Source organism: Sus scrofa, chromosome 7 (assembly GCF_000003025.6).
Source record: "Sus scrofa isolate TJ Tabasco breed Duroc chromosome 7, Sscrofa11.1, whole genome shotgun sequence".
In the NCBI taxonomy this organism is placed as follows: domain Eukaryota; kingdom Metazoa; phylum Chordata; class Mammalia; order Artiodactyla; family Suidae; genus Sus; species Sus scrofa.
The window spans coordinates 84,828,499-84,842,446 of record NC_010449.5 but is presented as its reverse complement, the minus strand read 5'-3'; the positions used below and the strand labels follow the sequence as shown (position 1 = coordinate 84,842,446).

The 13,948-nt window shown below is 40.6% G+C and overlaps 1 protein-coding gene across 14 annotated transcripts in view; it reads left to right on the top strand.

Annotated features, from left to right (window-relative positions):
• MCTP2 (multiple C2 and transmembrane domain containing 2) overlaps positions 1 to 13,948 on the top strand; it is a 236,938-nt gene that overhangs the window by 120,245 nt on the left and 102,745 nt on the right. For all 14 annotated transcript variants that reach the window (XM_021099363.1, XM_021099356.1, XM_021099357.1 and 11 more), the window contains one exon: positions 471 to 564. In XM_021099363.1, the coding sequence (XP_020955022.1) occupies positions 471 to 564 (94 nt within the window). The remainder of the gene's footprint in view (positions 1 to 470; positions 565 to 13,948) is intronic.

Here is a 13,948-nt window from a genome sequence, read left to right as displayed (position 1 = left end):
AAATTCATTCTATTTCTATCTTTACTCTCTTTCTGGTGGTAGTAAATATCTCTGAAGGGTCCACATTTAGTCCCCTGGTATCCATAAAGTTTGCTTTAACTAGGTCAGAATAATGTTGCCTTTTTGGGTGATTACAAAGTTAATTTAAAGAGAAAGAAGCAGGGAAAGGGAAGGCATGTAGTTCTACACCCATTTTCCTGGTGGGATGTCTGTGCTCTCACCAGGGGGCAATGTGCTTTGTAATTTGCTTATTTTGAAACTGTAGTTAATTAATTCTCAGTCACTTTAAATGTGGTTGCTGCAGATGCCTGAGTTTCCTGTTGACTGATGTCATGCCCTTTGGAACTTTTCTAAGCATTGCATGTGCAAGGTGATGATAAATCCAGAATGTACTTCCAGTAGGACTTTGTGGCATTAAACAGTATATTAGAAAGCTGTGTTCACTTGTGATCTGCTTTTCTCCCCCTCAGTGCTTACAGAACTCCCTGAAAGATATGAAGGACGTCGGCCTTTTACAAGTGAAGGTTTTAAAGGCGGTAGATCTCTTAGCAGCAGATTTCTCAGGTATACACCATTTTCAGTTGTTTCTCCATTTTTATTTTTGTTCATTTCCTATTTTACTCAGTAGAAGCATGTACAGAGCAAGCCGACTCTTTAGGGCCATAGAAGAAAGAAAGGTGCAGATGCCAAATTTTTTCACTTCGCATTTTTTTCACAGAATTGTCTTTTTCAAATAATTTTACCATGACTAGATAATGTGCTAGCCCATTTGGCTTTCAAAGATATTTGTGGCTGATTCATGCCTTGGCTTCTTTATTTGCTAAATGATATGTTTAATGAAGCTTTTCTATAGGACCTCAAACGACAGGTTCAGCTTGTTGCCTTTTCTCATGCTGTGTGTGCGCAGAGTGTTTCATTCTTCACAGGTTACCGTGCAGGGGGCTGAAATCTGGCTGGCACTTCTCTGTAACAGTCACCACAATTTTGGCAATGGAACCATTCTGCCGTTGGCATTGTCTTACACAAAACTGCTCTTGTGCTTCACTGACGTGAATTTACAGACAGAGGCTGGGGCAGGCAGGCCTTGTGCCGAATGATGCTTGACTATGGGGAACGTAATCCAGACATTTCAGTGTCTCATCAGGAGGATGGCTCTCCTTTCGTCGCCTCATTGCCGAATTACTCCCTTGTACTAACAGTTTAACGTTTGACAGATGCTATTTATTTTACCAAGGAAATTGATAAGTGCAGAGAATATTACGCAACGTGGATGTGTCTATTGATAGAAGAGGCATTTTGCCATTGTTATTTCATAATTTTAGAATGTGGTTTACTCCCTTCCTTCGATACTATATTTGTATAACCTCTGAACTTCTGAGACTAAGTTTGAGGTAGCTCAAACTCTGGAAACGAGAATGTTAATTAGAAACACTTTATATTACAAAAATGATAGAAACTATAAATGCATATTTTTTTTCAAAAGGAGTTCTCTTCATTCTCTCTTAAAAAAAAGAACCAGTAGCAATCACGACTCTATAAACCCCTCAAGTAAGGTGATCTCAGTTTTACGGATATGCCCAGTGAGAATATGCAACCATTTTGGGCGGGGGGCAATATGAATACATAAATTCTTAGAGTTGTAGATGAAATAGTTCAATGACTTCTAATGTTCATCAATTTACTTGCAAACGTTTAGTCTTATATTGATTCAGATATGTTCCTTTCTTTTAAAACTTATAGTTTATGAAAATGCTTGATTCAGAAGTTTCACATGTGCCTTTGATATTTGTAGTTTCATCATCACTGAAGCACATTTAGAGTTATCTCCCAGTTTTCCAGAGCAAGTTATGTTTTACTTCCATCTCAGTTTTCAGATATAGCACTTTTTGAATTTGTGATTGTTAATGTCTCAAGCCCTAGGAACTCATTTATGCCTTCAAGTAGTAGTTTCAAAAATCCTTTCTGTAGTTGGAACTGACTACAGTGCATTAAAAGTTTTTTTAAAAGACTTGTTTAGGAGTTCTAGTCCTTGCTTAGTGGTAACAAACCTAACTAGTATCCTTGAGAATGCAGGTCCGATCCCTGGCCTCACTCAGTGGGTTAAGGATCTGGTATTGCCATGAGCTGTGGTATAGGCTGTAGATGAAGCTTGGATCTGACGTTGCTGTGGCTGTGGTGTAGGCTGACAGCTGCAGCTCTGATTCATCCCCGAGCCCAAGAATTTACATGTGCCATGGGTGTGTGCCTAAAAAGACAAAAAAATGGGGGGGGGTTTGTTTACAACTATATCCTTTATTTTATGCATCCTATCAGGTGAGTTTCATAAAGCACCTCCAAAACTATATTTATGAAGGTTGTGTTAGGCCAGTGTGAATTCTCCAAAGAGTACTTTGACTATGAAAATAAAAGGAATAGGAAATGAACCTGGAAAATGGGAGTCTTTGCAAAGGCCAGTCTATAAAGGCAAAACCTTCTTTTCAGAAGAATAATTTGGGAGCAAAATGTTCCCATCTTGTCATTTTATTTGTGTTCAAGATATTCAGTGCATAGTTTTGGAATACATCAAGGTGAGTACCAAAGGATTACAGTTAAAAAAAAGCAGTGGTTTGGAAATCCAATAATGCTCTGTGATTTGGCTAAATGCCCTGGTGTTTTACTATCATGGTATCATTTATAAGAAAATTATCACTCTTCTGAATTGAAGCAAAGATCCTTGTCATTAGCTAAACATGTCTTTAGATCCTAATAATCTTTTATTTTTAAAATCACATTTCATAGTCTCTATTCTTTATAGGATGGCAGGCTCCCTCAGTCTATTCCAAACCAAGGTATTGCTTCAGAGCCACAAGGTGGACCTAATCCCCAGAGTTGTAACGTGACTTTTCTATGTGACAAAAGAAATGGACTCGGGTTGCCATGAGGTAGTAAATAGGGATATAATTACTACATCCAGGATGTTAGTGATCATACTATAGAGCGGAGACGCACACAATTGCTGTTATTATTGGTACCAATTCACTTGATATACACTTGATATACAATAAAAAAAAATACTAGCTTCACTTGATTAGAAGAGGTACCCGTCATTGCCAGTGCCAGAAATGTTTAAGAAATCAGTAACTATTTACACCTTATACCCAGCCTTTCCAGTCAGCCTTATTTTATAAATTAGTGTTTCATTGAAGTTGCTCAGGGAACAAAGCATTCACCCTTGTAAATAGAGAACTGCATTTAGTCTGCATAATCAGGGCATTCTCAGCGATGGTCATTGTAGAGTGCAAAGAGAACTTTCCAACCTTCATACCTCTTTTTTTCATGAAAATATTTTCTTGTTTTTGTTAATTGTTTGTTTCTTAAAAACAGCACCAAATAACCAGAAACACTGATGCTTCAAGTTATGTCACCTAAGATTCAGGGACCCTGATGAAGCAAAAGTCCATGGGGGCAGAGCTTGGCAGTGGTCCATAGGGAGGTCAAGGTTACAGTCTGTGGAGGGCAGGGACCACTTGTCCTAGAGGAGAAATGAATGCATTTGGTAACCCTGTTGTCAGTAGTTTGCCAATTGTAAAGTCATTTATGTCTTTGCCAGTAACAATTGAGAGAAAAAAAATCACTTGCTCAGGCCACTCTGCTCCATGGTTATTGATGTTATGATTATATGGTCATAAAAATAACTTAAACTTTCGAGAGATTGAATCCTCATTATTTTTTCTAGTATTTTAGAACATTGGAATAATAATACATACACTAAAGTGAATTCCTTTTCTATTAAAATTTTTGGAAAAATTATATAAAAATATTAGTGTACCTTTTCAAATGTGTTATATTAATAACCTATGTCTACATATATTACCAATATTAAGATATTTACAACAAAGTTTTCAGTGTTCTAATATATAGCTTCACATTTTTTGTGTGTCAGACACTTGTTTGTACATAAGAAGACTTTTTATTTTAAAGAAGCAGTGGTCATCTAACTTCTCTTGCAGGCCATCCCTCTAAAATTGATGAAAGATAGTTTAATGCTCTCTACAACTGATATGAGAAATGGATAGCCATACACAGTTATTCTAATAGTAGAGCCTGTCAGATATTTTTATTAAAGTGTTTGTCTCACCAATACCTTGTACCCAATATAACCTAAAAATTTTAAGTAATAGGCTATCCAGTCTGATGCCATTATTTCTGTAGTAAATGAGGCCATAGCCTTGATTCACCAAGCAGATGATAAATTGCACTTTGAAACCCAAGGTGAGCATAGCTGTTTATAATGTTTAATGGAGCCAACATCCTTCACTCAGCTGCCACTGGTCTTAGAACTCAGCTGTTTGGGAAGAAAGTATCCGTGTTCTAATAATAAAATGAGGGAGGACTGCTTTTGTTCAGGACAAAGCTGAGAAACGATTGGTGCACCAGAATCCCTCCCCATGGTTGAAGCCCTCAGAGAGATGGGTCTTATATCTTCTACTTTGCCAAGGGGCACACCAGATTCATGGATTCATATTGCTGCAAACAACAGCAAAAACCAAACAAAAACAATGCAGAAATTCTTTCATAGACTGTAAAAAGACAATTAAATGTATGGAGTTCCCACTGTGGCACAGTGGATTAAGAAGCCAACTGCAGTGGCTCAGGTCACCATAGAGGTACAGGTTCGATCTCCAGTCTGGTGCAGTGGATTAATGGATCTAGCATTGCTGTAGCTGTGCATAGGTTGTAGCTATGGCTCAGATTTCAGTCCCTGGCCCAGGAACTTCCCATGGGTGTGGCCATTTAAAAAAAAGATAATATAGTGTAATGTAGGTAGATAGACAAATTGTTAGGGAGCTGAATTAGTGTTCTAGTCAGAACTTCATTTCAGTTCAAATGACAACACTTATCTTACCTATTGAGAGGTCAAACAGTGAAGCAGGAAACTGTTCACCAAGTTCGGCACATATACAGAGAACTGTTCTGGGTAGCCTTATTTTAAGGGATAGAATATTCTGGGAAGCTTCCAGGATTGTACCCAGTAGGGGCTACTTCAGGATATCAGTGTCAAAACTATCGTGGCCTCCATTGGCATAACGCACCTGCCAAAATTTAACAGTTAATGACTCTCCTCTTATGTTCTTAGAATCAAAATATGGGTTTCACACATCATCTTGCCTACTAGTTAAGCTTTCTCTGTATTAATTTTGTTCTAAATTAGTTTTCATATGTTGATACCCTTCTTCCCAAGGAATCTTTTAGTGGTAGGATGGGTTATTCAGTTTTTCTCTGCTTTTGGTCTCTCACCCTGTTACCACTAGCAAAAGGGCCCTACCATTAAATATTTTGACATAAAAGAGGGGCAATAAAACTTAAGATTTTTTTTTTTTTTTACTTCATTGTACCAGCAGTGGCAAAAGAACAAGCAGAGCAGCACTGCAAAGCCCACCTCAGTGTAGGACGATAGTAAGAAATCTAACAAGGCATAATTAAGTATGAGTCCCAGTAGCCCTTCTTTTTGTAGCACAATCCTGTCTTAATTTTTTTATCTGTATGTCATTATAATAATATGTATGTCAGGATGAGAAGCTGTGGAGTTATCAGGAGGTCAAGAAGGAACAAAAACCAAAATACCATCTTTCCTCACCGTTTGGAGTGACTTGTTTTGAAGATGGGACATTTTTATAATCATTGTGAATTTTGGACACTTTTGCTGTACAAAACCTATTCATAAATAACAGAAATTTCCCAAATGTTATCTGGATTTTCTTGACTCTCGGCAGTAAGGTTGTCATTTGGACCCTTTCTCTAGTTGCAGTGTTAACAAGACAACTACCAAATTAACAGAATCTCCAAATAGGAGACTATCAGAGGAAGAGAGAAGAATATGTTTTCAAAGAAAAATAGGGGTTATAGTGAAGTAGGCTTATTTGATAAATAAGCGTGTTAGGAGCCATAACAGTGCCTGATGCAGGAAAACAAAAATTACGTTTAATTCAAGAACCCAGTATTTTTTTTTTAGGGAGTCCAGTGCAGCTTCCCAACTGCTTTTTAAGTTCGTCTCAACATAAGAAATGTCAGCTTGGTAGATCTAGTGATCTTCAAGAAATGTGCAACTACTATAGCTCAACCTAGGGAGCCTGAGAGTCTTTCACCCTTCCTCTTCCTCCATGGCATGCCATTAGGGGGTGCTGTGTATCAGTGATGCGAATGAGGACCTGGCTCAAAATCCGGTGGCATTTCCAGTTCACCGGTTCTTTGGCAGTGCCATTGGGAGGAGCTCTCTGTCTGTTACACATACAGGCTTGCCAAGCCAGGACTGTGGTCGTATTCTCCATTCATTCATTAAGTACATGATCCCTTTCCAAGAGACTGTAACTCATACCTTGGGTAAATCATTGTTCAGTAATTTATTTATTGAAGATGAATATTAGCCCCATTTTTTTGCCCTTTATTTTTGTGTTAGCTGCCTTTCATTTTTTTTGTTTGTTTGTTTTTGGCTTTTTGGCTTTTCTAGGGCCACTCCCTCAGCATATGGAGGTTCCCAGGCTAGGGGTCCAGCCACAGCCACAGCAACGCTGGATCCAAGCTACATATGCGACCCACACCACAGCTCATGGCAACGCCAGATCCTTAACCCACTGAGCAAGGCCAGGGATCGAACCCGCAACCTCATGGTTCCTAGTCGGATTTGTTAACCACTGCGCCACGACGGGAACTCCTGCCTTTCATTTTAATCTCTATATATTATAGTATAGAAGATGTATAGAAACAGAAGGCCATGTGTAAATCTTGGTTCTACCACGTACTGGCTTTGGGTCCACTTATGCTTCTAGCTCCTTATGGGTACTTTGGGGGCTAAATTAAAACCTAAATAAACATACCTCACACATATTACATGCTTAATAAATGGTATGCCCATGCTTTATTAAATTTATTTTTCTAGATTATAGTTGACATGGGGAGTTTTACAGGTTATTTTTTACTTGATATTTTGTTCATAATTTCTCTAATTTTAAATGTTGGAAATATCAGCATTATCACTTTCAGCTTTTCAACCACTTTTAGAAATCTATAGTTACCACTCTATAATGTGTTCTCTTTTTGTTTCCATTTCTATTGCCTGATAAAAGTGAAGGAAAAAATATGCTTCATGGTAGGAAAAGTCTCATACTTAAAGCAGTTTAGTGCTTGCCAGCCACATTTTGATAATCTGGATAATAGTTTCATCAATATAAAATACTTTTGTGGGTTCATCAATTTTTTGTTATACATAAAATTACTGTTTTGAGAAACCTTTGGGCAAAATACTGCATTTAGATACCATGTTATTGAGTAGAAATATTTCAGCCATATGTTACAATAGTGACTCTTGAGTAGTATCTGTAAATTATAACACTGGCTATGTCTTTTTTGATGTTGTTTTTGTTTTTTAGAAGCATAAGATTGCTTGTGTCAGAAGAGGAATAGTGCTATAGTTTATAGTTATTGTTCACTGGGAATTTAAATCATGCATCCATTTCCCAGTTTGTTTTCATTGCCTTCTTTTTGACGTTGTGTCTGTAGCAATACCTCCCTCTTAAAGATGCTCTATTTTCAAAAGGATGACTGTAATTGCAATTTCTAGGAAGCTCAGCAGTAATGATTTAATGCTCTTAATTTTCATGAGAACCTCATGGATAGCTGAGCCCAAATCAAGACCAACTTTTAAAAAACACATCCCAAACTATATAAATCTGCCTTGGCAGGCCATCTGCTTTAACAGTCTGCCAAGGAACATGGACTCTACTGGATGTAAAGTTTGAGAGTCTACAGAAGATTTAGCAGTTTGTAACTTACTGGCACCTTGAGAATGAATGAGTTCAGTTCATTTATGTCCTTCTAGGAATTAACAACTAATCTTACTGAGTGGGTTCTTAGTAAGGTCTTAATTTGCTCAGCAAGTATACGTCTGTGTGTGAGCCTGTGGTAAGCCCTGGTGACATGGAGGAGAGGAGGACTTGGTCCCTGCCTCCACATGGAGTGACTAATTAACCCACTGGTATCTAATGACAATGATACTGTTAAGGTCAAGAACAGAGGGCCAGGGTTCATTAAAGGGATGCCTGACTGGTGTTCCTGCAGGAAGTGATGCTCTAGCTGAGATGTCAGCGAGAGTCGAAGGAAAAGCTTTTTAAAAGAGGGGGAACAGGATTTCCCTGGTGGCCCACTGGTTAAGAACTCGGCATTATCCCTGCTGTGGGTCCGATTTCCCCAGGACTGGGATTTCTGCTTGTCAAGGGTGTGGCCAAAAAAGGTTATAAAATAACAATAAATAAAAGGAGGAATAGTCTGTCCCAAAGCCTGCAGGGCTTTTCCAAGATGTCAAGCAAACAAGGGAAACTGGAGAAGAGAGCCGGAGGGTCCTCAGGGACAAGGAGGCTAATGTTTTAGGTGGGACTGGATTATATAGGAACATGCAGGTCCAGGTGAAGAATCAGGGAACTCTTCAGGGGAGTGAGGTGATTGGCTCTGAATTTAAATACAAGTTTATTCTGGTGCCTGTGAAGAACAAAGGTTTTGGGGGTACAAGAGTGAAAATGGAGAGATGTTAGGCAAATTCAGTGGATGGTAGTGTTTTATGGAACTTGAGTGGTGACAGCGGAATGGAGTTAAAAGAAGAGAAAATTCTTGTGTCACCCGTTCTTGTTTGTACTGTGTGCTAGAATAGTAGAACATCAGACATTTTAACATGTAAAATTAAGCCCTCTTCCCCTGCTGACATCACGGTCTGAGGAGGAAGAACCCTGTCTGTCCCCTACTCTGGACACCTGCCATAGGGAAGTGATCAGGTTCTCAGTTGCAGGAAGCCACAGAGGCCATGGTTTGGATTAGAGAAACTCACAACCCACTTAGAAAGAGAGGAGAAATTTGAAAGTTAGGTCCAGGGTGAAGAGAGATCAATGTTTTCTTTTCCTTTAAAATCTCTCTCAGGAGTTCCCATCGTGGTTCAGTGGTTAACGAAACCGATTAGGAACCATGAGGTTGCAGGTTCGATCCCTGGCCTTGCTCAGTGGGTTAAGGATCTGGCGTTGCCGTGAGCTGTGGTGTAGGTTGCAGACACGGCTCGGATCCCGCATTGCTGTGGTGTAGGCCAGCAGCTACAGCTCCGATTCGACCCCTAGCCTGGGAAACTCCATATGCCGCAGGAGCTGCCCAAGAAATGGCAAAAAGACATAAATAAATAAATAAATAAATAAAAATAAAATAAAATAAAATAAAAATAAAATCTCTCTCAGCTCCCAACACAGTGCTTTCCAGATTTTAGGGAACCATAAAGCATTTGCTACAGAAAGGAGCAGGCGCATCATACAGTGGAGCAACATACACCCAAACCAATGATGGCAGGAGCTCCCTGGAGTTTAAGGTTGCAGAGAAAGTCTCAGGAAGATGATGCGTCCTGAACTAGGCCTTGGGGGTTATTTGATCTTGTTTTTTGTTTGTTTTGTTTTTTGTTTTGTTTTTTTTTTGAGAGGAGTCGGGGTTGGGAGACCATTGCAGGGAGAAACCATTCCATGTGCAGAATAGGAAGCATGACTGAGCCCTGTAGTCTGTGCTGGTCAGGGGTGGGGCACAGACATGCTGACCTTGATAAAGGGTTTGGGAGTAGGGGATAGAACAGGATGGATGGTGGAGGGCAAGTTATCCGGGAACACAGATTTTCAGGATGAGCCTAGAATTTGCTCCGATATGTGATAGTAAGGTGTATTAACAAGTGGTTGGAGACAGGAATTGAAGAGAGATTTTAGAATTAAATTTTGGTGTGGCTCTGTTGCCCGACCTTCTTCAACCCCAGCCAGTCTGAGCGATAATTCTCCGCAGTTAGCTTCAGGGATTGTCTTCCTTTAGAAATCCTTTTTTTTTTCCCTAATATTGCCTCTTATATTGATACTCTGTGGTGGCTTCTGGCTGCTGAATGAATACAAAGAAATGAAATAAAATTTTTTTTAAAGTGCTGGTCATGGCCTTCCAGGCTTCCAACCAATCTCTTCCTTTATCCACCTATGTCTTATATTTCCTGATAACCACTATTTAGCTATGTGTGTGTGTGTGTGTGTGTGTGTCTGTGTGTCTGTGTGTCTGTCTGTCTGTCTACCTACTTAATAAAATGTAAGGTACTGATCTGTTTCTGTCTCGTTAGGAACGAGACTCATTTCTGCTTAGCCAACCCAGCCCCTTCTAAACCTTGCTTAGGATTCATCTCCACTATCGAATCTTTCTGGACTTTAACCACCCACATGGTCTCTGAACTTACTTTTCTCATCTGGGAAATGGCAACCCCTTTCCTTACCTCCTAGAGTGGATATGAGGATCAAAGGGGGGCCTGCATAAAGCATGGTTTCTTGTACACAGTGGGTGGAACCTGGCCCCCTTCAGCCAACACCCATCACTGGGAGCTGGAAGTTCCTTGTGACTCTCCCTCACTGAGCCAGGACACTCACCACAAGGGATGGGGTGGGCACACACACCCGGGGTGTGCCTGCATTGGACCCCTTAAATGAAATACTTGGCTACATATGGAACAGAAGCATACAAATGTTAATAGAGAGGGAGTTGGAGATCAGAGGTGGGAACAACTCAGTCTGCTGACAGGGAGTGTGAGGGGAGTTTTCATTGAAAAGGTGACATTTGCTGAAAAAGCATGATTATTATGAGAGTTTCTGGAAGATAATGACTTGGTGATCTGGGTATGTCAGGGCCTGGTTCACTGCCAAGAGCAGAGTGGGTGCTTAATATTTGTCAGATGAACGATATGACCGCTAAATACTTTAATTATTTGTCATTCAACTTCTGTAACTGATTTAAAGGTAAAGTTATTTAAACGAGGAACTCCACTTGTCATTCCAGGAATACAAATGCATTTTAAAGTGGTGTTCAAAAATAACAGGGGCTATTGAGCAAGGTGCTAAAACACCACCATGAATCTGAATCGCCAGTGGTGTAACTGTGTCAAGGTGACAGGACATCTGTTTGTAGAAGGGGTCATCTAGATGTTTTACCTGTACCGACAGGTGGAACAAAGAGGAAAGGTGCAGACTCAATGTGTATATGTCAGTTTGTCTGGTTGCTCTTTTCTTGGTACTATTGGGAAACATCAGGATATTGCACTTGTTATGAGATATCATTTTTATCATGATCAAATCAAAACACTCATTATTTAAATCTTATGGAAAGCCCGCATCTATCTGGAACCTCTGAAGGTCCAGAAATCAAACCTAAAGTGTATATACATTAGTCTATAAGTGTTTTTAATGGCTTTGTTTCCTCTTCCTCCTCTGCCTGTTTATACTGTATTATTAATAAATGCAGCATTTTAATGAGCTTTGACGGAATTATCTTCAGAGAGTCAGGGCAGTGTGTTCCTTGGAGACTCACGACTGAAATTCCCTGTTTCTGGAAGGAAGTCTGTTCCTCATTAGCTGGGACAGCAAGGAGTGTGCTCAAGAGAGAGGGGGCCCACAGCTCAGCCCACCTGTGCCAGCCCAGGGCTGGCCCCACTCCACCGGGCTGTGGAGGAGCCCTGGGGCTTTCATTACAAGTGTCAGACGGTTTCCCCTGAATCCATGCTGATGGCATGTCATACTCGTGCCTCTGGAGGAGCAGCCCTGACACCTCCTAAGAGTCTGACAAATGGTTAAGTAGCTGTTTCAGCTTGGGCCGAGGAGCTGAGCATTGTCTACTTGGCCATGAAGCCGAGAGAGCATGTGTATTCTCTCATGTTCACAGTTAGCGAAGAGACGTTCTGACCTTCTCCATTGTCAGCTACCTCCCCACTGAACCTCTACTCCATGTCCTGTGTATCCTGGAGTAAAACTGTCTTTTTTTTTTTAATTGAAGTGTACTTGCTTTATAAGTTGTTCCAGTTGCAAGTATACAACGAAGTGATTCAGTTATACGTATATGTGTATATATTTTTTCATATACGTTCTTTTTCAGATTCTTTTCCCTTGTAGTTTATTACAAGTTATAGAGTTCTCTGTGCTATAGAGTAGGTCCTTGTTTATGTTCTTTACAGCGATGTGTTTCTGTTAATCCCAAACTCCTAATTTATCCACCTCCATCCCCCCTCTATTCCCTTTAGTGTAACCATAAGTTTGTTTTCTATGTGAGTCTGTTTCTGTTTTGCAAATAAGATCATTTATATCATTTTTAGATTCCACAAATAAGTGATTTCATGTGATATTTGTCTTTCTCTAACTTCACTTAATATGACAATCCCTGTGTCCACCCATGTTGCTGCAAGTGGCATTATTTCATTCCTTTTTTATGGCTGATTTAAAAAAAAAACTTTCTTAAAGGCGTTCCCATTGTGGTTCAGCAGGTTAAGAACCCAACATAGTGTCTGGGAGGATGCGGGTTTGATCCCTGACCTTTCTCAGTGGGTTAAGGATCTGGTGTTGCCCCAACGTGTGGCAGAGGCCACACATGTGGCTCAGATACAGCATTGCTGTGGCTGTGGTGTAGGCCTCAGTTGTAGCTCTGATTATACCCCTAGCTCAGGAATTTCCACATACCGCAAGTGTGGCTATAAAAAGGAAAAGAAAAAAGAAAAAAACAAAACCTTGAAGAAGCAAGACTTTTTACAAATGCATATGGATTTTTGTGTGTGTTTGATTTAGACTGCTCAATATCTGAAACCTGTTTTAGATTTGGGGCTCTTCTCATTGTGTGTGCGTGTGTGTGTTTGGCTGCCTCGAGGCATGTGGTGTTCCTGGGCCAGGGATCAGATCTGAGCTACAGTTGCAACCTTCGCTGCAGCTGCAGCCACTCCGGATCCTTAACCCACTGTGGCAGGGATCAAATCTGTGTCTCAGCACCCCAGAGATGCTGTGGTCCTATTGCACCACAGTGGGAACTCCCCCATTGCATATTTTGCAGAAGCGCTCAGGGCCCACTTTCATTCACAGAGGGTGGAGAGCCAGTAAGTACGCCTTTTCTGAACACTGGCAGTTAGGGCATAGGCACTTCCAGGCAGGGGCAGTCTCTTTGCACCTATATCAAGTGAGGCGAAGAAGCAGAAGTGGAGACTTCCTCTTAGAAGCAGCTATATTCCGGGTTCAGGTTGGAAGTGCTTGTGGGGACTGTTTTCCTGGGAAGCAAAAGACAGAATCTTCCAAGATGCAGGCTGAGGTTATCCCTAAGCAATCTTTGGTCTCTAGTGATTTATATTTTTTTTAATTTTTTTGCTGCACCACAGTGTGTAGAGGTTCCTGGGCCAGGAATTGAACCTGTGCCTCAGTTGTAGCCTGTGCCACAGCTGGGACAATGCTGGATCCTTAACCAGCTGCTCTACATGAGAACTTCCGGTTTCTGGTGGTTTTTAAGTCTGATTTTCCTTTCTATGCACTGATCCTGAGAGCTGTTTGCTATTATTTGAATAAATTCCTCTTCTGAATTTAGACAGGGATCATTTCCATTGTTTACAACTGACAACCCCAAAGTGTTCATCTGTGTCCGAGGCTCCAGTCATTGTCCCCTGGCCACGAAGATAATCACCTTGACTTAAGTGCTTTGGCCAGGCATCTAAGTGTCCAGCCACTAGTCAGTTGAATGGAATCTCCTGTTTAATACTGCCTCTTCGCCATACATCTGCTCTTCTTCTCTTTTTTGAAATATCATCTTTATGCCCGCTCCTGCACACCAGTCTGTTTATTGACATGCAAAACCTCAGAGCTCCTGGTTACTAAGTGGATTAGATGTAGGTTCAGTGAGCACTCTTTGTGTTCGGCCCTGGTTTGGGGGTTCTCTGCCATTTGTTGGAAGAACATCTGTCCTTATGCCCCCAATTAATTTAGCCCATGCCGCTTTATAAAGTGCCAGGGTGCACAGAGGTTGGCGATGTGTTCATGTCCCATGGGAATTGGTGGTTCATTCTTTCCCTGACAGTTCCAGTCTCAATTCCTCTGCCCATCCCAACAAAAGTGGGGGAGAGACATTT